The sequence below is a fragment of the Jatropha curcas genome, chromosome 3, assembly GCF_041381405.1.
Source record: "Jatropha curcas cultivar XTBG-Jc1 chromosome 3, XTBG_Jcur_1.0, whole genome shotgun sequence".
In the NCBI taxonomy this organism is placed as follows: domain Eukaryota; kingdom Viridiplantae; phylum Streptophyta; class Magnoliopsida; order Malpighiales; family Euphorbiaceae; genus Jatropha; species Jatropha curcas.
This window is the reverse complement of record NC_143153.1, coordinates 6,976,707-7,001,511: the sequence shown is the minus strand read 5'-3', so window position 1 is coordinate 7,001,511 and position 24,805 is coordinate 6,976,707. Positions and strand designations below refer to the sequence as shown.

Below are 24,805 nucleotides of genomic sequence, written 5' to 3'. Positions count from 1 at the left end.
TAATTTGTCGAGATATGGAGTCTTAGTATCATCATAATCGATTTTACGAGCTTAATTAAATATTTAAATTTATATAGATTTTATATTAAATAATGATAACTTCTTAATTGGAATTCATTTAATATACTCAAATTTATTTTGAAATTTTTTTTTTTAATTGTAAGCAGTTAAGTTCAGCTAAATTAAAATTTTTAATATCAATTTTAATAAAATTTGGATCTTTAAAAACTCGATCTAACTTCCCCGCCGGTCCGATGATTGTGAGCGGGAGGGAGAAGAGGGCTATACCTAAGACGTGATTCCTATACAATTTTAACGATTCACACACCAGTGGACCATTCAGAAAGTGCCACGTGCACATTCCAAGTTGACCGTTAAAAAATCACTTTCGCTGCACTCGAACGAGCAACCATTTCAATGTCTACATATCTAAATCTTGGACTCAAGACTTGTAGCTACAATCTCTAGGGTTCCTTTGGTGGTCGAAAATGGCGGCGCCTACAGAGATCACCGATGGCAATCACGCAGTGGAGCTGATTGTGTGCGACGATTCAGCATCATCACCTCATGATAATGCCGGCGACAGCGCCGGCGCCGATTCGGCCTCTGAGGAAATAGCTCCTCTTTTAAAGCCAGAAGAGAAGCCCAAGATCAATATATTTTCTGTTTCCCATTCTCGTAGAAAACCTAGAGTAATAGCCGTGTCTCTTTCTTTACATTGCTCTTCTTTTATAATCTATTGTTATATATACACACACATGTTTGATGCTGCCAAATTTCAAAAAATTGGATTTGCTTTTTCCTAATAATGCAGCAAATTAGCTGAGGCGTCATTTTATTTGAATGGATGAGTTAACGTAATGGATTTGAACACAAATTAAAAACGAATCCTTTTTAAATACACATAATCCAGCCTGGTAATTCAAAAGCAAAAGAATAAAAAGCAGCTGAAAATTAATTCTAGGACTAGTGGCCATTGAATTCTTGAGCAAACTAGTCTGAAGGTTGGCTGAGTGTTTTTTTTTATAATTTTTTCGGGCCATCTCAATCCTTATAATGTGGTGTTTAGGTATTAGGCAATTGCTCTTTTTCAGTTTAGATTTGATTGTTTGGATTTCTCTTGATTATAGTTTGAGAAATGAAAGTATAGCCAGAACTGGAGAAGTTACTATGGTTAATTTGGCTTCATTTGCAGGAGCAAATGGCAAAATTACCTGAAATGGAGACATCTTCGCTGACACATTTTATTTTGTGGGTGTGGGGTGGATCTAGATACTCGGGTATATTGTGCATGGCTTTATCGTCAACAATCTACTTTGTCATGGAAGTTCTTTCTGATTCTTTCTCTGGTGAGTTGGTTTTGTATCCTAAGCATAAGTCTCCATGTGAACTTTCCTTCCGTTTCTGATTCTGAATTCTGATCTAGCTATTTTGAATGAGTTCGAAGATCACTCCTCTAAGTTGGCCTTAAATGCTATTTAATTATTCCAAACCCTTTTTTTTTATATATATATAATTACTGGAATGTGGGGGAAGTCACCATCCCCATTTCCTGTGTTGCAATATTAGCTAATTGTTCTATTTGCTCCCAAGTGAGGATGTTCTCATTTGAAAGATAACTAAGAATTGAAACCAGTAGGGTTAGCAATTGATTTGTTTCATTTGTGAGAAGGATCTGCTTTTATATTGCCATTGTCATTGGATTTTAAACCTGCTTTTCCTTATTTGCCTAATGCACTTAAGCAAAAGAAAGGGGTTTAAACAATTTCCAAATTAAAATGCTAAGTCTAGAGATGCATTGTGCCAAGATGCTTTGACCTCTTATTTTAAATCTTATATTAAAAGATAGGGATATGGAATGCTATACACCTATCAACAAAAGTTAGGGATTTGATTCCTCTCTAAAGTAGTCATGATCATTCAGCAAGATCAGATTAGAAAAAATCTCTATGCCTTTTGACTACTTCCTTCAAAAAACTTCTTATTTCTCCTCTTGAAAAATGGGAATAATTATAAAGGTAGTTACATAATGTGTTAGCCGTATCAAATGTTAAATGTGAAATATCTACTTGTTATTCTAGATATTTGAATCTATCATTAATTTTTCACTTAAAGGGCGCTTGGACCCCAGAAGTGTTAGGACAAACTTGTTTGGTAAGATTTCTAATGAAGAGCTGATAACTAAGGCTTGTATCAGATATCAGTAGTTGACTCCAAAAGCTCCATTTTGGAGCTTTTTGTTATTAGCTACTAGCTAATTTATATTTATATTATATTTGGGTACATTTCAATAGCAACTGATTATTAAAAATTTTTTTAAACAACCAACTAACAACTTTCAACTACCAACTACTAACTATCACATCACGAACAACTAAACCAAATGGGCACTTAGTCTTATTTCTTAGTTACATAATGTGTTAGCCTTGTCAGATGTTAAATGTGAAATATCTATCTGTTATTCGAGATATTTGAATCTATCATTAATTTTTCACTTAGAGGGCGCTTGAGTCAGCTATTTCATACAGTTAATAGCTAATTTGTAGTTGTACTCAACAACTGTTAGGACAAACTTGTTTGGTAAGATTTCTAATCAAGAGTTGATAACTGAGGCTTCTATCAAATATCAGTGGTTGATTACAAAAGCTCCATTTTGGAGCTTTTTGCTATTAGCTACTAGCTAATTTATATTTATATTATATTCGGGTACATTTCAATAACAACCCATTATTAAAATTTTTCCAGACAACTAGCTAACAATTTTCAACTCCAACTATCAACTATCACATCACGAACAACTAAACCAAATGGGTCCTTAGTCTTATCCCTATCATTAATGTTTTACTTATTCCTATCACTTATCACGTGCTTCCTATGAATGGATAAATAACACTAGGGATCACTAAACTTTTTTAAGTTATTCCTAAATTGATCACAAAAGATTAATGACATAGATGAATGATTAGCGTTTATTTTTTCTTTTTCAATTGAACACGTTTAAAAATTTCCAAACAAGAACTCTGTTGGAGGCACAGGCATGGACTACCACCTCACCCACATAATATGAATTAGCAAATATGCAAGGTCCATGCTCAATAAGGACACCTCTCATGCATAGATGACATTAATGTTTTTGAAGTCGCACTCTCTCTCAAACCCTATCTCGTGTTTGCTTGCTAAGAAAATGCAAGAAAATTATATTTTCTCGCTAGCCAAACAAAAAAAAGTTGAAAAATGGAATTGGAAATGCACCATTAGTTGCAAAACAAGCTGTCATTAGCCAAGTAATCATAAACCGAAAGCTTTTATTCTCTTTCAAAATAAAACTTCCAAAAGTGACCCTTGACTTAGATTATCTTGGTGTGACCATTGAATCCATTCAATATTCTTGTGGAGCCACATTTTTTTCTTAATATATGCATGAACTCACTTTCTTATATCTAATGCTCGAACCATAGCACAAGCAAAAATAAAACAACAATAACAACAACTAAGCCTTAGTCCTAAACTATTTGAGTTTGGAATATGAATCCTTTATTTCCAATATTCACTTTTATCAAATTTAATAGTAATGCAAAGCAAAGTATAAGTCGGAAAAAATTTTCCTATTGCATAGTACACTCATAGCATTCCCCCATTTCATCCATCTTACTTGAATTTTATGAGAAATATCTTCATCTATGAGACTCCCCTTTTGGAAGGTAGAACCTAAATATTTGAATTGATTACATTTAGGCACGAAAGTACCATTTAATCTAACCTCATTTTCCTACTACTTCCTTAAACAAAACTTGAGCTACATGTATTCCATCTTACTTCTGCTTAACCTAAAACCCTTATCCTTAAGAGCTATCCTCCATAGTTCCAACTTTTGGTTTAATCCCTCACTAGTTTCATTGATTATGACAATATTATCTACAAATAACATGCACCGAGGAACATCCTCTTGTATATACTGGCTATCTCATCTGGTAAATAAGCATCTCAAAGCAGATCTTTGATGTACTTTCTTTTCTAATAAGCATCAAAGTACTTCCTTGGCGCTTTGTCATAAGCTTTCTCTAGATTAATGAACATCGTGTGTGGATCCTTTTTCTTTTCTCGATAAATTTCCATCAATCTTCTAGGAAGGAAAGTAGCCTCCTTTGTGGATCTACCAAGCATAAATCTAAATTGGTTCTCTGACATCTTTGTTGATTGCACGTACAAATAAAACTTTATCAAGTTCAAAACCTACCTCATTCATTTCCTAATCATAGTCCAAGCCTCATTGACTATGCTTACCTTTACATATCCACTGATAATTACACGTAACAAATCAAATTTCTTTCTTAAGCTAAACAAATCTGCTAATGATGCTTTCCTTATGACTTGTTGGCTTGGGTTCTTTCACTTTGCTTTAAAGTGAAATTTAACAAGTATTGGGGAAGAAAGAATTGTCTTGTAGTAGTTTGAGTAGTTGTTTCTTTTGGGATTACCTTTGAGTGATGAATCCTCTTCTGAAATTATTCTTCATATTCTAACCTTTAAATGATAATTCATTAGGTTTAATAAGTGTAAAGAATTGGAGTTTGGTTTCGAAGTGGTTTACTTTCTACGACTTATAAATTGAAAACATTAGGCCATAGGCAACATGTTATGGTCTGCCTCATGGCTGATCGCTTCAAAAGGTTATCATTGTGATTTCTTGATCATAGACAGTTAGAACCGTTCTGCTTTTCAATTGTGATGTTTGCTTGATTCTTGTCAATAATGAGATCCTGAACTGTTATTTCATCAATGAAGGACGATTGTATTGTTGATGGTATTTAGATCATTAGGTTATCAATTGATGCAAATGTTTTTGAGGTTTCTTTTCCTTCTGGTTTTTTTTTTTTTTTTTGCCTTTTGGGTGGGGGGGGGGAGAGGAGGGAGTGATTGACAATCAATAAACTGGAATTGTCAGAATTCTATTGTGAGTTCAGTTTAATTGGTGTGGCTTGAACTTTTCACATTGTGATTCCTTACTAGGGGTGGCCAAAATCCGGTTTTCGGAACCAGAACCATCGGTTCCGAACCGGTTCGGTTCTGGTTCCACCAGTTTTGGAACCGTGAATCGGCGTTTCCAGCTCCATTCGGAACCGACGGTTCTAGTTCCATCTGAAACCGGCCGGAACCGGCCTGAACCATCGGGAAACCGGCTAGAACCGTCGATTTTGGAACCATTGAGGAACCGGAACCGTTCGGTTCCAAACCGTAACCAAAACTGTTAATTTTCGGTTCGGTTTCTGGAACCGAAACCGGCGGTTCCGGAACCGTGGCCACCCCTATTCCTTACAGTACCTTACTTGCACTTTGTTTAGCCCTTGTCTCCCTGGGTTTTCTGTTGGACAGTGATGAATGCAGAAAGGACGGTAGCTGGTAAAGCTTTTTAATAATATAGAGTACCATCATGCGTAGCCTTGCCTTGTTCTTTCTTTAAATAATATTTTATCAGCAGTAGTTGTTACTTTCAGTCAGAATTTAATGGCTTATGCTTTTTTTAAATTGTAATTTGTAATGGCAGCTCGGTCAATACCTTTGTTTGAGAGTGCATTTACAAGATGCGCAATAGTATTGATATTATCATATGTGTGGTTGAGAAGAAGTGGACAGCCAATTTTTGGAGCAGCACATGCTAGGAAACTTCTGTTCTTGAGAGCCTTAGTGGGATATATCTCGTTGCTGAGTTTTATTTATTGGTCAGTTCCATCTTATGTACTTGCTCCTGCATTTAGTTACAGAGTATTTGGGATTGCTTGCTGACCAATTCTCACTGTCTTCACTGCCTTGCTTCCAAAATCTCTTTATTTGATTTTGAACTTTATCTTTCAGAACTTTGACTAACTAGCACAGCATTGTAATAACTATTAGTTGGCCTCCTGTTTTTGCTCTTTCAGCATTCAGAGGTTACCCTTGTCTCAGGCTATTGTATTAAATTTTACAACTCCAATTGTGGCATCAATTGTGGCGAAGATGATGTTCTGTGAGAAGTTAAAAATTTCAGATATTGGAGGTATGCAGCATTTTATTCTTTTTACTCTTTTTTCTTTACCTGGTCTACTGGATAAGCTAGTCAATTGGGTGGGTTGAGGGGGGGTGGGCGGTGGGTTGGGTGTTCATTCACTTTCCCCACCCTCCAGTTAAAAGTAGTATTTGTTGGGTGGGAAATGATTATTTTACTAACTGCCTTTCGTTTTCCAGGTCTTGCTTGCAGTTTCTTTGGCATGCTCTTTATTTATAGAGAGATACTTAGAACACAAGGTAGAGAAGTGAGTTACCTATCCTGTGCTGAGAATGTTTGCTTAAAGAATATCTGGACTTGGAAGAATTTCTTTGTAATTTTGCTGTTTATCAATTATGTCTATAACAAAATAAGGATCCCCGTGCCTTTTGGCTGTTTCATGCCCTATTCATACGTGTTTTGTTTAATGCAAATGGTGCTAATGGTCTTTCTGCTTGAAATCAGAAGACAATTGAAGTGTTTCTTGAACCGTCGTCACTCTTCTTTTCAATTATTTGATTTGGATCCTATGAAGAGGTTGTGCTGCAAGGGAAAAAAAAATCCCAGAGAACAGATTATTTTTCATCAATTTGATTGTTCATTCTTGTACTAGCAAAAACATTAGTCTGTGGGAACAGATACAATGCATGGGAGAAATAGGCCTGTAATGGGGAATAATACATGTGCCCTTTACTTCTTTTTTCCTTTTGAGGTTTCTTGAGCTTTTTTTTCCTATAATTTTATGTATGGTGGATTTGTTCTCTTCTGCATGCTTCAGTGGACCTTCCACTTCCTGTCCCTTTCTTTCCTTTCTTTTCCTCTCCAGTTGCAGTGCTTCTATTTTCTGGTACAACTGTTCATTTATTGTTTACATTATTATGACAGAGAGGCGGGTTGGATTCAATGGAACTATAAGGGGAAGCCACCATTTATATGCAGTATTGCTTGGTCTGCTCTCATCCATAACTGGTGGAATCAGCTACTGCCTTATAAAAGCTGGGGCAAAGGCATCTGATCAGCCTCTGTAAGATTTATGAATGGTTTTGGTTGATCTGAAAATAAGATGTTATCGATCACAGTGCTAGATTAGATATACATGATTTGTCGTCTGCTTATGATGGTGCAATTGTCGTTATATCCTTTAGAGCAACTTTATTTTCTGATTGTCACACAATTGATCATCATCACTAGGGGTGAGCAAAATTACCGACCGAACCGAACCGACTCATTTCGGTTCGTTCGGTTTGATGCCCAAGAGAGGTTTGGTTCATTCGTTCGTTCGGTTTGAACCGAATTTGTTGCTCGGTTCAATTCGGTTACTCAAATATTCGGCAGTTGGGCTTAGAAGCGAACCGAAATGATAAAAACCCGACAAAAATAGACCGAACCAACTGGATCGGTTCATATACACACTTCGGTCCGGTTCGGTTAATTGTAAAGAAACTTCATTTTATATTTTGTGGCTTCGGTTCGGTTCAAACCCGTTTGCTCAGCCCTAATCACCACTAGCACCACTAGCACCACTAGCTACATTCTTATATGCAACTGGTATCCTATCTCATTTGGTGTCTTAAAATATATAAATATGTACTTTCTCTTGAAGTATGTGCTTTTTTTTTCAGGGTCACTGTTTTTTCATTTGGCTTGCTCTCTACCCCTGCTGCAGGAATATGTACATTTGTATTTGAGGTAAGTTCCATAGCATTGTTAATATATAAGGTTTAACTGCTAGTTCCAACTATTTGTCTCTGGATGCTTGAGTATTGAATGTCACAGTGTTAAGTTAAGATTGATTTTTATTATATGCTGAGGGTTCTAATATCTTAATTTTTATGTTATATTTTACTGATATTTTTTCCTGTCTATTTGAGGCCAAAATTAGTCTGTGTGAATAAAGCATATCTTTAAATTTAAGAAAATGTTTATTGATTGATTGATCGTAAGCAATATTTTATCGTGTGAAATTAGTACCATATATAGTATCACAGTCAATAAAATTTACTTTTGCATGTTTTCTTTCTATCATTTGCGTTGTTGAAGAGATTGTTCCAAACTTCATAATATGCCATGAAAACTGTCACACCTCAATTCAACACTGCTTCATGTAAATATACTTGAATCCAGAAGCAGATTCAGTGTGTATTCCATTAGAGATAAAAGAAAGATTCAAAAATTTGCTAATTCAACAATGTGAATGGAATATAATGAGAAGTATGTTTTATAAAGCATGGAAACCTCAATGAAACATCAATACAAATTACTAAAAACAGGCATCCTAATAATGCTTTAAGGCACCTAAAATTAATAAAACCGAAAAGAAGCTAAAATTATAAGAAAGATTTAAATACAACAGTAATTGTAATGTGTTTGTCCTGTAACACCCCTTCCCGGTCCACCCGTTAACCCGAATAAACCGAGTCGAGATGCTACAAACTGGTTGACTGTATGGCCTGACATGCTGAAATCATAATGTATACTGAATATAATCTCATTCTGATGTTGTTTACAAAAATAATGTACTTAATGTTTACAAGACATGATACTAGTTTACAAAATGAAATGGGCCCAACTGTGTGCCCTGTACATGCCATAAAAAGGGTAGACAAAAGATACACATTAAGATGATTAGCTACCCTGAAGACTGAATCTTCTACAGATGAACTGCAGCAGTTGTACGCAGACTCTCTACGGTCCAATCTCAAAACCTGCGAGTTAAACAGGTAACTCGCTGAGCAAATAAAGCTCAGTGGATATCTCAACATAGAAAGAAGCAATTAAACACATACATGTATAGAAAGAACCATGTAAACACATGTGGCACATATAAGCACACACATCATGATACTTTCATGATACCTTGATTATCTTGTGTACTGTTTATAATACTGTATAATTCATGAAATGTTATGTCAAGATATCTGTATGGCTCCATAAGGTTATAGTGAAACCGAAGTGATAAGAAAAACTGTATGAAACTGGATGAATACTGTATGCTTGGCTGCTATGGCCTGTATAATCATATCCACTCAACGGCCTGTAGCCGGAGTACCAAACTGTATGGGGCGCAGATCTGCTATCCTATGTCGCGACATAGCCTTATCTACATGGTTTCTACCTAACCTCAATGGAGCATAATGTTGGTATGTCAATATTATAACACAACATCATATTCATAGTTCATAATTTCATAATCCATAATGTTCATTTGATATCACATCATTTGTATGCTTGCATGTTGTTTTGATGCATGGTTTAATGTTGTATTTTGGTGTTAAAATGATTGGAGGCATATAAGTGAAGCAAAGGAATACAATTGCATTGAAAAAGAAGTCCAAAGTGCATGAAAACACAAGTCGCGAGCGCGTACTTTAAAGTCGTGAGCGCGTAGAATGCAAAATGAGAGACAGTGAGTTATCGGGCACAAGTCGCGAGCGCGTACTTGAAAGTCGCGAGCGCGAGATGTGTCAAATGAGAGACAGAGAGTTTCAGGTGGAAGTCGCGAGCGCGCATTTGAAAATCGCGAGCGCGAGGTGTGCAACGCGAACTCTTCATGCAATTCGCGCGCGCGCTTCCAGCCTGCACTGTCTGTACTCTTTTGGTCATATCTCTCAATATACAACTCCGATTTGGATGATTCAAAAACCCATGTAAAGCTAACACATAGAGAAACAAATAACTCTTGTATGACACTTCCTAATTCCATCATTAAATGGGGTCAAAATCAAGATGAAGTTACTGGTAAAATTTCCAGCAAAACCTGTTTCAACATAAACTCACTATTTACTTCATTTATTCACTTCCTCCCCTGTTTTCTCACCATTACCAGTCCTCCCACTCAACATGAAGCAATCTTGCCTCATTAGCAACACACCACACAAATTCTCATGCAAAGAAAAAGATAAATAAAAAGAGATATCAAACCTTCAACCAAAAGAGCTTTAAACTTCTTCTTAGCTTCCTTGTTCTCCTACTTTGAGCTTCCCTCTCCTAAACATAATCACTCTGATAAATCATCTAAAAGATCACAAAAGTATGAACTTTAAGAAAAGCTACTTACTTGGATAGAGTTCTAGGTTGAAGTTAGTGTGTCAATTACATGAAAAGTGATGGAGAAAGGAAGGAGATGAAGAGAAAGATGAAAGAGATGCAGAGGAAGATGAAGATGAAGAAGACGTTGACGATGAAGATGAAGAAAATGAAGAAAGCAAATGAAATGGAAGTCTCGTATACTTCCCAACCATCTCTTTAAATGTATGGGACAACTACCAAATAAGACCTACAGTTTCTACATGTTACATTTTAATCCCTCAACTGTATTGTTTGAGTGCAAGTAAGTCCACTTATAATCCCATCCCATTCTACCCCAACCGGGTTTGGTTTGGTCCGACTCAACTCGACTCTATGAAAAGACTCGACTCAATAGGATGTCACATGTCCTGTGTAAGAAGATAGCTTCAACAGTTTTCTAGGCTTGGCTTGGACATATCATTTTTTCCTCGAGTAAGCTTAGTCCATATTTGACCATTTGTTTTTAAATTATTCCTTACATAAAAAAATATATATATGTTACTTCGTAAATCACAGATAAGAAATTGTGATAATTTCATTAATATTTCTGTTTTTTTCTTTTAAAAAAAGGATTTCTTGGTTTGCTTCCTCCCTGATGCCTGCAAATGGCTGCTGGGTATTGGATGACAACCCATGGCAGAATCTGAAGGCACAATTGTATGTATGACTTAGTGCATGTGCAATTCACCTTGATGATGGAATTATAATGAAAAATGAAAGTCTGCATATCCTATTCCAATTTCATATTTGATGTTACCAAGTATAATCTAATGGTAATCGAGGTATTAGACTCCTAATTTGATTCCTTGTGTATCCAACAAGAAAATTGACTCATATTTTAGGAATTGTATTCTATTTCCTTTTCTAGAGAAACTAAACATGCCCTAAGTGTCGGGAGGCCTAATCACTACCAGTAGAAATCATTAATTTTCATCATTTTTATGTGTTAACTATGTGGTCTATAGACTCTTCTGTCTTTTAGGCCATGTTTGGATGGAGGTAAGTTATGGAGGGAAAAAAAAAGCTAAAGACAATAATAAGGGAATGCTATTTTCCCTTATTTTGGAAGATATCCTTCCAAAATTTTCTGACTGAATTGGAGGGAGGATAGAAAATAATATAACAATGAATTAGTGAAGGAAAAATAATTTTATTTTCCTCTTATATCCAAACACAAGGAAGGAAAACAACTTGTTCCTTCAAATTTTTTCCTTTTCTCTATATTGTCTCTCTTTATTTTCTTTTCTCTAATCCAAACATAATGTTAGTGTTCCTAAATAAGTTTTTTTTTTTTTTTTTTTTTTTTTTTTTTTTTTTTTTTTTTTTTTTTTTTTTTTGTATTGCAGGAATTTGTGTTGCCAGATCTATATTCATTCACTCTCATGCTCATACTGGGTGTTCTGGCCTTCTTTGTAGAGGTGCTTCTTTAAAATATAATTTACCTCCTTGCTTCACAGAGCTGCTGCTTACATATGCAGTAATTTCAACATAAACTGATGAAAAATGGCATTTTGTTTTCACCATAAGTTTGACTGGTACTTATTCACTTCTAAGCATTTTTGCTACATTCCAGGTGTTTTTAGCTCGTGGACTCCAGCTAGAGAAGACCAGCAGAGCTGCAAATGTCCAGTACATTGAGGTACCATTTTGTTCTCTCTCTCTTACTTCTTGCAAGTTGCATTAGGAGCTTGAAGTGCGTTACCATTTATGTTCTATACTTCCCTTGCTTTCTGCTTAATACTGAAAATAACTACTAAATTACCTGTCTATAAAATAAGAGGAGCAATCGCCTGCTTTATTATTAATTTAATTTTAAGTTAATTTCCTACACATTCTTCTCAGCTGTCGACAGATATAGGTTTTTTTTGTAATTCATATTTCTCTCAGAACTTTATACTTCTGGTCGTATGCATTAATGAATTGTTATCAAGGTTGTAATATAATCCTGTATTACATAAATCATTTCTTGCCTATGTTTCAGGCTGCCTTGTCACAGTTGTGGGGCATTGGTTCTTCAAGGATATCTCCATCGTTTGGTGGTCTGGTTGGATGTTTACTTATTCTAATTTCAGTATGCTATACCATTTATGTTGGACCTGACAAAGAAGTAGAATAATAGAATCATGAGAAACACCAAATTGGTGCAATAATTTTGTTGTTACCAACTTGTTGATTTTCAAATCAAAGGTGATGAAACTTGCATCGCATGAGTGGCTTTTAATTGACTGTATCCATGAATACTCTCTCACTCAGCCAGACCCTGCCAAGATTCCCAACCAAACCAGAACCGGTCTGATTCTGCTGGAAGCTGGAGTTAGGGCGATAGGCCAATCCAGGAATGAACGAGCCAGCCAGTTACTGTTCTGACTAGTTGCAGTCAGTTGCCAAACCAAAGAAATCTTTTTTTAACCAAGTTTGGAACCAGTTCTATTGAAAACCAAACCCTTATGACCCTAGAAATTTCTGGCTGTATGATTCCACTAATTGACTTTGATAACCACATGACTCGCCAAATGGTGCCCAGCAACTTTTATCACCTTTTTGTTTTTTGTTCTGATTCAGTTTTAGGGCTTTTGTTAGAATAATTTTTTTTGAAGTACATAAAAGTCACTTTTGTAGAGTTGTAGTATAAAATATCATGAGAAGTATAAACATCATTATCAAAATTATTACTGAATTGCAATTATTGATGCAATTGCAAATAAAAGAAATATTTCCAAGATTGTTTGATTTCAAATTAGAGCAAATGTATAATTACAAACAAATGTTAAAATAAAAATTAAATACATTTAATAAAAGAAATATTGGTCACAATAAAATAATTTTGGAATCATCCCTACATATGTTCGACTTCAATTTACATCTAATGGGCCAAACTTCCATAGTTTTGCAGCAGCTAACAGTTGCTACTTGTTAGCTGTTCTCCAATTTTTTTGTCATTTTTGTTCATTTATTCTTTATATGGATCGCATGATCCTTCAAATCTTCCAGCCAGCCTTAGCCATGAGTCGAAAATCTCTCCATAAAACTTTTTTTTTTTTTTTAACCACAGGTATCTAAACCCTATATTTTATCCACTATGTGGCCAATTTCTCTATTTTTTTTTTCTTCTCTTTTAATTTTGAATTTTATATTAAAATTTTTTTCAATGAAGTAGTAACTTTATTAAATAACTGAAGAACATCAACTAGAAAAGTTGGAGGATACGTTCTCTTTCAATCACATCAGACATAGAACTAGTCGCCCTAGCAATCGAATGAATAGTTCAGTTCGCTAATTTCTTAACAAAATACAATGAAAGAAAAGGAAACTCCCGCGGTGGAGCTTTACAATCATTAATTAAAGAACCAAAATAAGACAGATTAAGAGCATTACCGTTAACAGCCTGAAATAACAGTAAAAAATCACTTTCAACCTGAATCCAAGAATAACGTTTCTCCTTGATCCAGCTCTCCACTTCCCGTATAGTTTAAAACTTAAATGAGATTAAAAACCCTATTATTTGATTATGAGTCCGAATAAAAATAAAATGGATTTTGCAATTTCAGTGAGCTATAAAAAAGAAGATGCAAATATCCTACTTATTTTCTCGTTAATTTATGTTTTTCAAAATTTATAATTTTACACTTTATTATAATATATATTTATATTTAAAATATTTTGAATTTTATTTATTAATTATATTTCAAAAAATATTAGTAGTAATAAATAGAATTATATTTTTATATATATAATAATATTATTATTATATATATAATTCGGGAATGCAATACCCATACTCAAACCTCATCACATCCTCAATTCTCATACTTTACCCAATACCCTATCGAATAGAGAATATTATACCTATCCTTAAACCCGACGGATTTGGGTATATCCAGGGTACCTATCATCTGTGGGTACCCATGAGTATTTATTACCATGGATATTCATTTATCCACTGGATCATATTATTTAAAAATTATATTGTATTGAATTAAAAAAAATTAAAGTATTTGTCTAAATGAGTTATATAATACGTAAAAAGTATGAAAATAAACTAACACGTAAATAAATGTTCGAACAATGATAAATTAAATTTTTAATTTCAAAGTTGTTCTTTTTATCATAATATTTCACTCAAACGTAACGGTAACAAACTCTCCAAGTGTAATTATAATAATAATCAATTAATAGAATAACTAAAAAATTCACGTAACAAAATCATCAAACATAAAATATTATTATATGAAACACCAAATCATTTTTATCATTATGATTTTTCTCAATTATTTAAAATTGAAATTTAAATCGATCATGTGTGATCTGATCGGTCTTCCTACCTTTCGCAATAGATGTAGGGAGTGAGAGGTCTCGAGTTCGAATCCTCTCCACCACAAAATTATCACTAATTTAGTGAATGTCATTTAAAAGGGAGGGCTGCCCCCTCTTGTGCAGCGCATAATATTATTCTGGTCTGTTAAACCTCTCATATATCCAAAAAAAAAAAAAAAAAAAAAACTTAAATTTTAAAAAAATTTGACCAATTCAAATTAATATATGAAAACTAGAGTGAAGTTATATTGCATTATAGTTCATTAAATTAAAAGTAAAATTATAATTTATATAGATAATTTATTATAAGTAGCCAAATTATTAAAAATTTCATATTATAATTTGAAAAAAAATTAACCTTTAAATCTTTAGAGATTTGAATTTCGAGTACGGGATCAGGTTTATTATAGCAATGTCTATACCTTATCATACCCGAAATGAAACTTCCAGATTTATCCAAATCTAATCAAAATCCTAAAATTCGGATTTGACTAGATTCGGAGTGAGTGTATAACCATTGGATTGGGTTGATTTTGTCATCCATAGTTTGACCCAATTAATAAGAATGTTCTTTTTTTATCCATGAGAAATGAATAAAATGATCTTTTTCCGTTTACTTCTATTAATAAAACAACATTTCCTTTAATAGTAAAAACTGATAATCTGCATGCTCTTGTCCAATGTAACTATGCATGCAAGGGTATGTTGGCTTTCTACTGACGTGGAAATGGAAGTTGATTGTCTTAAGACATCGATGATTTTGCACAAAAGCTATCTTCTTCCCGATCTCTTATATTTTGTTAAGAAATTAGCAAATCAGATAGCTTATATTATTGCCGCCGGTATTATTTTTACGTCGGACGAGATGGAGCGGGATTTATGCCCTTCTTCTATTTTTCACATTTTCTAATTTGAAATTTTTTTTGAAAGAAATTTGATTTTAAGCAATATATGATAGTAATATTTATTTTCAAATAAATAAATAAATTCCGTTATTTTTCACAATCACTAAATTAAAGTACGAATGACCAATTATATATATCCAGCAGAATTGAAATTTAAATTGTAAATTAGTAAAAAGAAAATAAAAAGGGAAAGGGTAATGTTTTAAGTGCAATGATATGGTGGTGGCAGTGAGAAGAGATTCTTATCTTGAGAGGTTTGAAAATGAAAGAGGAAATAACGTTAGAAATGGGTTACGGTTTGATGGGAATCGGATTTTCGGAATGTGTCGTCGTGATCGTCAGAATGTTTTCTGAGAACCGCCGAAAGCCAAACCCATCTCCACACGCGCGCTTATTTGACTTTGCCTTGTCCCCTCCAATCCATTTGCCCACTCTTTTGCCACTTATTCACCGTTTTGCCACTTCGACGTAGAAATAGTTAGTTTCATATTTGTAGACTAACAAAATAATTACGTTTGATAGTTAAATTTCTAATGTATATTTAACATACACTTGTTATTACAATAAGGTTGTGTTGAACAGTTTTTTAAGTACATTTTCAGCATTTTGACCGATCATAACGTCAAACGTTATTTTTTATATCAGTCGGTAACATATAATTTAAACTAATTTTTAGAGATTAAAATAACGTTTTATAAAAAGTTAACTCATGTAACGTTTAATGTTTAACGTTTTATGAAAAACTACTCAAACAAATAACAGCTAAACGCTACTAAAGATATTATACATAAGTGACAACAATAGTTAAATATGTATATATTAATCTTTTTTGGAAAATTGTTGTGGTCCTATTGACTTTTACTTTAACCAATTGAACATTTTAAACCTATTAAATATTTTAACTTGCAACCATTCTATTGAATGCTTCAATTTGTTAGATTGATTAAACACTTGTTGTATAATTGAAAAAGCGAAAACTATTATTTCAAAAGTTATAATAATGACACGTCAAATTAATATTTTGCACATAAAAGTTAAAAAATTTAAAATTATTATCAATAACATGAACAGTTGTGTAATATTACTAAATCCGTAACTTAAGGAGTCTACTAATACTCGTAAAATTTAGAATATCACAAAATTGTAAAAGATATATGGTGAATTTATTTATTTGACTTGGTAGAAACAATTATTCCAATGGTTACTAAGGGAAGAAGGAAATGGGAAATACCTTGGATCCGTGACCTACAAGTTTTGAAGAAGAGTACTAAAGTTTAACTTTAAAGGTTTATGGTCTTCCCTTATTTCATCTAAAGTGACTATTTTTTGCTTGGAGAGTGTTCTTAAACAAAGTCCCTTATAAAGTAAACTTATTTATAAGAAAAGTCTTTCAAAATGTGTCCTTTTTGTAATTTGGGACATTTTTTGCTACTATTTGAAGTTGCGAGAAAAGTATGGTTGTCTGTTTTTAATTAGTGGAATTTGGTGGGGTCTTTCGTAATAATTTGGTTGAGTTAAGTTGGCAATATGAAAGTTTAATCTTTCATAAGAGAACTTATGAGATTTGGAAGTTGTTGTTTTATAGTGTGGGCGATGTCATACATCCTACTTAGGAAAAATCTTGTGAAGGAAAATTGAAATTTAATATTGATGGTGCTATAGAAGGGAAAATCAGGCTCGACTGATATTGGAGGTATGCTAAGAAAATCAATAGTTTGGTGGTTTGCGTATTCTGCCAATTTGTTGGCACTTCAGATTTTAATGAAGTTGAACTTCTTATAATTCTTAATGCCATGAATTTAAAAATACAGTTTTAATTATTGAGTTGGATTCAAGGAATGCATTTTGTTGGATTTAAAAAAAGAAAAACGTACTTAGCGGTGGTGGAGAGGTTTAATAAATTTGATGAAGTAATTGCTCATTTAGACTTAATAGGGTTAAGATGTATTAGTAGATCATGCAACCATTTTGTACATGTTTTGGTCATGAAAGGTGTTGAAGGTCCATCTCCTTTTCTCACTTGGTTGTAATTCTTGATTATCCAATTTTGTTTTCATACAAATTTTTTTTATTTGGTTAAAAGGGAAAGCCAATGAGAACTGTAAGAACATCAAATAAAATAATACTAGCAAATTAAGGACATGGAAGTCCAACGAAACATGTGATGTCCCACAAGTGTCAAATTAATAGATTGGTTTAAAAAGAACTTTCAGGACTTATAAAAGAAAGTTAATTCTCTATGATTTGATAAAGTCAAAGGCACAACTTTTATGATAAAGAAATTAATTTCAATATTTGGAAAATAAAAATAACACAAAATTGTATCGTTTCAAGTTATAAATTGTTTTTTTCTTTTTTGGTATAGTTTTTAATTAGTATAACTCTTGAATCACGTCTTATCAACCAATTTTACTTTTCTTAATTTGCTTATTTTGTTGGTATAATAATTTTTTTTTTATAATCAAAATGTGTAATTTCCATCCAGCCGTATAATGTAAAAGATTTTCGCCCTCTGATTAAAAGAAGAAAATAAATAGAAAAAGATTAGATGAAATATTCAAAAAGAATGAATACAGTAAGTTTGTATATGGTGACTTCACACTATAATGGATTGACTTCTATTGCTGTAATTTAAAATTTTAAGTCAATATTTTAATTTTTTTTTTTGTTATTTTAAATTTAATAGTCGATTAAATAATTATTTTTATCAAACACATTAATTTTAAACTGCAATATAAAAAGTTAACGACTAATATTTAAGAGTCAATAGCTATTAAAACAACTAACGACTGGTACTGTAAGGTAGACCCCATTTGATGAAACGTCAGTAAAATAATTGATAGTTACTAAAACAATAAATAGCTACTAAAACAACTAAATTACTTATGATCTTAATAATCAATACGTCGATAATTATCACACACATTTTATTTTATTTTTTTTAAATATTATATTAATATAATTATTTTTGCTCTTATATTTATTTGGTAACAGTGACAATTGCGAGTATATTAAAAAAGATGAGTGATGCCATAGTTTTAATATTATATTTAAGAAAAAAAAAAATCCTACATTGAAATAACACTAGTTGAGCAATGTTTGGTGGTAGCGGCGGTAGCTAAAGAATATAAATGATGCTGGGCGTAGTCGTAGATTCAATCTATGGCTATAGCACTATAAATGGTGTTACATGACTCAGATGGATATTTTTATTTTATTTCAATGCATTAGTCTATTATTTTTCCTTTCAAAAAAAAAAAATAGTCTATTATTTTTATAATATTTGTATATTAATTATTTTTTTGAGTTATTTACAAGTTTTTTTATCACCAAATTTATTATAAAAAGTAATCAGTTTTATAATTTATTTATTTTCATTGATGAACAATTTTAAAAACTTTTTTTAAAAAAAGAGGCTCGATAGAAGGATGGCCATGATTCACCGAACGTGATCCAACGGTCATGGGCACGGTTACCCAAAGGGGTAGCATACTCGATCAACATCGCTAGAGTTACTACACACCTGAGAACAATTAAGATGGTCTTTCATTTTGAACACCTACCAACTTTGTCCCCTCTCTCTGCCAGTGCAATTCTTGGAACCTCTGCATGAATACTGTGGGTCCTACTCCATAGATAGATCAGAGGGCCCTTATCAACTCTCCTCCGGGTTTCTTTGATTTTCCAATAATATCGCAGTCAGTGGGCCACCACCACCTACGTCACAAAATCTTTATGATCACTGTTGGCTTGGGATACAATTGTTCTCTTCATTTTTTCCCCGGTAAAACGACACCGTTAGACTGTAGAATAATCATCGTTGTCTTTGATTTGACCGTTTGGAGAAATGTGGGACCGGTGCCGATACTCCCACTGGATGGCTATTTGGTAATTGTAACAGATAATTAGGGGCGAATTTGAAATTTGAAAAAAACTGAATTTCGGAAGGAGAGGCTTATCGAAGGCAGAAGAGGAGAGAGAGAGAGATTGATTTCGGCTTTCCAAATTGTTCTCTTCTCTTTTTCGTTTATTTTTTTTTTCTTCTTTTGCTAACTTTTGTTTACTTTATATCTGGACTTTACTTTGTTCTTAGTTCCTCTTCTTCTTTCTTTCTTCCTTCCTTTCTTTCTTTTTCTTTGTTTTCTGTTAATCTATCGAACGAAGAAGTTTTAGTAATGGCAGTGACAGACATTACTCACCCTCCTATGGAACAGCTTCAAGACCTTGAGTACTGCATAGACTCTAACCCTCCTTGGGGTTCGTGCTGGCTCTCTCTGTTTTTTCTTTTCTTTTTTCCAATTTTTTGTTTCATCTCTTTCATTTTTATGCTTATTGAGTAACTGTTTCAACTTGTTCATTCTTTATCGTCATCATTCATCCATACCTCGTTATCGTTAGTATTTTTTGTTTTTTGCTTAAGTATGAGTCAGGAAACTGTGGCATTATAAACTTGAATACAATCAGAGAGAGAAGGAAAAATATTTTTTTAAAAAAAGAACAGGAAACCTGTGTCACTATGAGTAGAGAATGTGTTCGTGTGCTTTTTCTTTTCGAATTTTAAAGTGGGTTCATACAGAAATTTTGGCTGAGGAAATTTTGGACTAATTAATGAACTTGTTGAGCAAATGAAATTACAAGCATTTAGTTTTGGTTCTTAAGTTTTGAATTTCGAATTCTTTATGTTTTGTTTGGCTACTGAGAAATATTTTATGTATTTAATGTAAGTGGAAGGTTTGTCGAGTGTTCTGAATAGATAGGAATATTTCAATTTAAAGTATTAAAAGATTTCCCATTTGATCGTTGATAAGTATCAGATAGACATATGTTAATGTTTCTTCTTTAATGGCTAATATTGTGACCAAATGTTTTTGGTGTTGCAGCTGAAACCATCATATTAGCGTTTCAAAACTACATTCTGATGTTGGGTACAAGTGTAATGATCCCTTCATTGCTCGTTCCAGCGATGGGTGGCAGTGACGTAAGCATGTTATTCTGCTTAACTACCTCTCTTTCGCTGTAAACTTGGAGTTTTGTATGCTTGCGTTTTTGGTTCTTACTTAGAATATTGAGGGTGCTGGAATGGAACTGTAAGCTTTTGATTGAACCCAAAACTCGTTCTTTCCCATATATGCTACTAACAGAGATGAAATTCAACTATGTTATATGGGTTTTTGTTCTTTGATCATTCATTTTGATTTTTATTTTCCTTCTCCAAATTCTACGATCCACTGTATATTGGGTATATGCAGTATTTGTTTGCCAATGGTTTTTGGCCTAGAATATTTACTTAGTAGAACGTGTAATTTTATTATGTAGTTCTTATCATATCTGAAATTCCCTTGTATATTAAGAGTCTTAATGGCATCACGCAAATGAGGGTCCCTGTGTTCATATATATATAGATTGGGTATCTTTTTTTAATTTGCCCTTGTTTTTGTTTGTTTCTTCTTCTTCTTTTTTTGACAACATCATTGTTCGTGCAACCAGGGGGACAAAGCACGGGTGATACAAACTCTGCTTTTTGTAGCTGGCATTAACACACTTCTACAAGCACTTTTTGGAACCAGGTTGCCAGCGGTGGTTGGAGGGTCCTTTGCTTATGTTATTCCTGTAGCCTATATTATAAATGACTCCTCATTGCAACAGATTACTGATCATCATGAAGTAAGTTTTACCAGTCTTCTTTCTGCTCTTTGGTTAATGTCAGCCAACCGTGTAAACAATATTTCATAAAACTTATTCTGTGGCCTTTGAATACTCATAGAACTAATTGAGGATGAATTTTACCTTTGGACATATCCATAGAGCTGAGTTTTTTCCTTCAAACCTGAAAAAGGTTAGCCATTAAGCAGAGAATGCATGTGGCAGCTTAAATTTAAGCTAATCTCGTTAAACGGAGTCACCTGTCGAATCCCCAATGTCTTGTTACTGCATGCTCTTAGGTTGTTTGTTATAATCTTGAGCTGTCATCTTCATGATATAGTTTTAGCCCCAGTCCAAGAATCTTATTTCCTCTTCAGAAATTGTTCTCAGTAACTCTTTTATTTGATAGGGTATTGAAAGAGATCTTCCCATGTGATTGGTTTGCAGAGATTTATACAAACAATGCGGGCTATCCAAGGAGCTTTGATTGTGGCCTCAAGCATACAAATCATATTGGGTTACAGCCAAGTTTGGGGTCTCTTTTCAAGGTATATTACCAGTATTAAAGGTGTAATTAAATGATTAAGCAATTCAATGTTTCTCTTTGTTCAGTGTTTTTTTTTTATGTATTTTCAGGTTTTTCAGTCCTCTCGGTATGGCACCTGTGGTTGGATTGGTTGGTTTGGGCTTGTTTCAACAAGGATTTCCTACAGTATGTACTCTTTTGATTTGACATATATTAGCCTAACCCTTCAGGTTGCATTTTTCCTATTCCGTTTTTTGTATCTTGGGGACTAAAACTAAATTATAGTAGTAGTTATGGATCCCAACATTTGTGTTATCAGTTTATGCCTCACAAAATCTAGCATATCAGTTCTCAATATAGTATTCTATTGAAAATGCTGTAGAATCTTACTCTTAAATGTAATTCATGATAGGTTTTTCTTAATTTTTGTTCACCATTTCCATTAATTTTTCAATAAGAGATCAAATGTAGAGACTTGTTATGTGCTTACATGCGTCATGCATATGTGATTCATTGCAGTCACAATAACTGATAGGCACTCAATTCCTCTTGTACCATTCTTTCTGCTAGTTTCTTTAAGAATTTCACACTTGGTATCATTTTTCAGTTGGGCAATTGCGTGGAAATTGGATTGCCAATGCTTTTGTTGGTTATTGGATTTTCACAAGTAAGTGATGTTCTATAATTTGAGTTCTGACCCTAGGATTGTATTTTCCTCTCCATGAAGTTTTGATTTTGGCATTTCAGTATCTGAAGCATGTGAGACTATTAAGAGAACTCCCAATATTTGAACGATTTCCGGTGTTGATATGTACCACAATCATCTGGATCTATTCCGTTATTTTAACTGCCAGTGGGGCATACAGGGACAAGCCAATTAGAACTCAAATTAGTTGTCGTACAGACAGAGCAAATCTTATATCTACTGCTCCATGGTATATCAAAATCCCAACTCCAATTGTTTAAATTTTTACTATGATTTCGGCTTCTGGACTTCATTTGCGATGCTACTTCAGGTTCAAGTTTCCATACCCTCTGCAGTGGGGCCCACCAACTTTTTCAGCTGGTCACTCATTTGCTATGATGTCTGCAGTTCTTGTGTCTATGGTTGAGGTATATATGTCTTAAGTTTCAATAAGTAGCACAAGATTGTCGTGTTTTGGTTGCTTGTTATTATGCTGTTCGAGATATCCAAATGTGCCAGTATCAAAATCTGCACTGATGCTGCCAAAATGTATACTTGTGTTTCAAAGGATTGTCTAAGAAACTTTTTAGTCCTATAACTACCATCTTTGGTAAAATTGATGCACAATGTTAAATATTTTATGCTGCAGTCAACTGGTGCATACAAGGCAGCATCTCGGTTGGCTATTGCCACACCACCTCCTGCTTATGTATTAAGCAGAGGCATTGGCTGGCAGGTAAGTTGATTTAACATTCTTGTAGATTTACTTTCTTTTGTTTGCATTTGCTAACTCCTATTTCACTCTAGCATCTAGGAGATGATAACATCATCAAGACTGTAAAAATTTTGAACTTGGACATTAATTACATTGACAACTGTTCTTTAACCCTTTTTTTCTGGGATTGTTTGCTTAATTTATGAGTTAAATGATATATCTGTTGCTTTGGCAGGGCATTGGTGTATTGCTTGATGGTCTTTTCGGAACAGGAACTGGTTCCACTGTTTCTGTGTAAGGAACACTTTTAATTAACTCTGTGCAGCCTCTTGTATCCTTTGTCACTTTTTATATCATTCTGGTCATAACTTGGGACTGGGTCAAATGGTATATGTAGGACAGATTCGATGTGAAAGTCATAGATTTGGTTGTGTTTCAGGGAAAACGTAGGACTCCTTGGACTAACTCGGGTCGGAAGTCGCAGAGTTGTTCAGATTTCGGCTGGCTTCATGATATTTTTTTCTACCTTAGGTTGGTATTCTCGTACTTCTCAGCCAAATTTGTACATGATTTTTTTCAAATTTCAAATTTTAATTAAAACAGGTAGACTTGTTTTAGGAATTAGAGATGCTAAGCCAATATTTAGAGCTATGTTTATAATGAAATTTTAATGCACTCTTAATCTTTTCACAGGGAAATTTGGGGCTGTGTTTGCATCCATACCATTCCCAATATTTGGTGCACTATACTGCATTCTCTTTGGCCTTGTTGGTATGCCAATGTTATTTATTTATTTATTATTTACTTCCTCCCTTCTTGTTTATATTCTTGGATGACAAGTTCTTGCCTCTTCCAGCTGCTGTTGGACTATCATTTCTTCAATTCACAAACATGAATTCAATGAGGAACCTCATTATTACTGGGCTTTCTCTTTTCCTTGGCATTTCTGTTCCCCAGTTTTTTAATGAATATTGGAATCCCTCGCGGCATGGCCTCGTACACACCAACGCCGGATGGGTAAGTATACTGAAGAAATATAAGATTTGGCAGATGCAAATTCCAATCTGAGTTAATCCTAAACAGTATTTGTTTATAATTATACTTACGGTCTCTTTGCAGTTTAATGCATTTTTGAATACGATATTCTCTTCTCCGGCAACAGTGGGTTTGATCGTAGCAGTCTTTCTTGACAACACATTAGAGGTGGAGAAGTCGAAGAAAGACAGAGGAATGCCATGGTGGGTAAAGTTCAGAACATTTAGAGGAGATAATAGAAATGAAGAGTTCTACACTTTGCCATTCAATCTCAACAGATTCTTTCCACCCACTTAGAGATCAGGAGCAACCTCAACTCAAGCTTAACCTAATTATCTGCATCTCTTGAATTTAATAGGTGTAAATTCATCATCATTTGACAAATGCTGATCTATTTTCATTTATTGTCAATCCCATTTTTTGTGGACAACCATGTCCAAGACATTGTTATTATTATTGTAGAGCGTTAAGTGCATGCTTCGACTAGCAATAAGAATAGAAATCAGCTCACCCGTTGCAAAATTACTTCATTGAAACGAAGAGACTTGTGAGCTGCTAAATTGAAATTTCTCACTGAAAAATCAAAATTTACTTCAATCTTTATTATATATTGTTTTAAATTAAAAGAATTTAAAAATGAATAAAGGATATAATGAATGAATATTTATTTTAAATATCTTTTTGACTAGAGCGATCCATGATTATAATTTTTTTTTCTAATCAAATTCCATTATTCCAAAATAAAGAAAATAAAAACCCATGAATTTCCTGATACATACTAATTATTTATTATAATTTTACATTTGTCCCATTTAATTTATCAAATTTGGAACCAAATAATTAATTACCTATTATAATTAGAATATTAAAAAATTATTTGAAACAAAAGATT

At 33.5% G+C, this 24,805-nt stretch overlaps 2 protein-coding genes across 7 annotated transcripts; both read left to right on the top strand.

The window, feature by feature from the left end:
* Positions 1–254: 254 nt before the first annotated feature.
* LOC105640851 (Nodulin MtN21 /EamA-like transporter family protein) lies at positions 255–12,297 on the top strand. 6 transcript variants are annotated; one of them, XR_016320146.1, is made up of 10 exons: positions 255–692; positions 1,196–1,349; positions 5,546–5,720; positions 5,919–6,034; positions 6,223–6,282; positions 6,908–7,046; positions 7,645–7,711; positions 8,679–9,162; positions 11,437–11,508; positions 11,664–11,730. XR_016320146.1 is itself a non-coding variant. In XM_012225245.4 (10 exons), exons 1-10 carry the CDS (start codon positions 489–491, stop codon positions 12,204–12,206), a joined length of 1,188 nt encoding a protein of 395 aa, XP_012080635.1. In that variant the 5' UTR covers positions 257–488; the 3' UTR covers positions 12,207–12,297. The 6 variants fall into 6 exon arrangements, 4 of the variants coding, with proteins under 4 accessions (XP_089575683.1, XP_012080635.1, XP_020537651.1 ...); XR_016320147.1 differs by having other exon boundaries at positions 8,679–8,742; positions 11,664–11,729; XM_012225245.4 differs by lacking the exon at positions 8,679–9,162 and adding an exon at positions 12,072–12,297 and having other exon boundaries at positions 257–692; positions 11,664–11,729.
* Positions 12,298–19,283: 6,986 nt separating this feature from the next.
* Positions 19,284–24,435, top strand: LOC105640852 (Xanthine/uracil permease family protein). Its single transcript, XM_012225246.4, has 14 exons — positions 19,284–19,566; positions 20,190–20,287; positions 20,797–20,973; positions 21,400–21,500; positions 21,589–21,664; positions 22,086–22,145; positions 22,226–22,413; positions 22,495–22,591; positions 22,813–22,899; positions 23,114–23,172; positions 23,318–23,409; positions 23,572–23,649; positions 23,735–23,895; positions 23,998–24,435. Exons 1-14 carry the CDS (start codon positions 19,485–19,487, stop codon positions 24,208–24,210), a joined length of 1,569 nt encoding a protein of 522 aa, XP_012080636.1. The 5' UTR covers positions 19,284–19,484; the 3' UTR covers positions 24,211–24,435.
* The last annotated feature ends 370 nt before the right edge of the window (positions 24,436–24,805 follow it).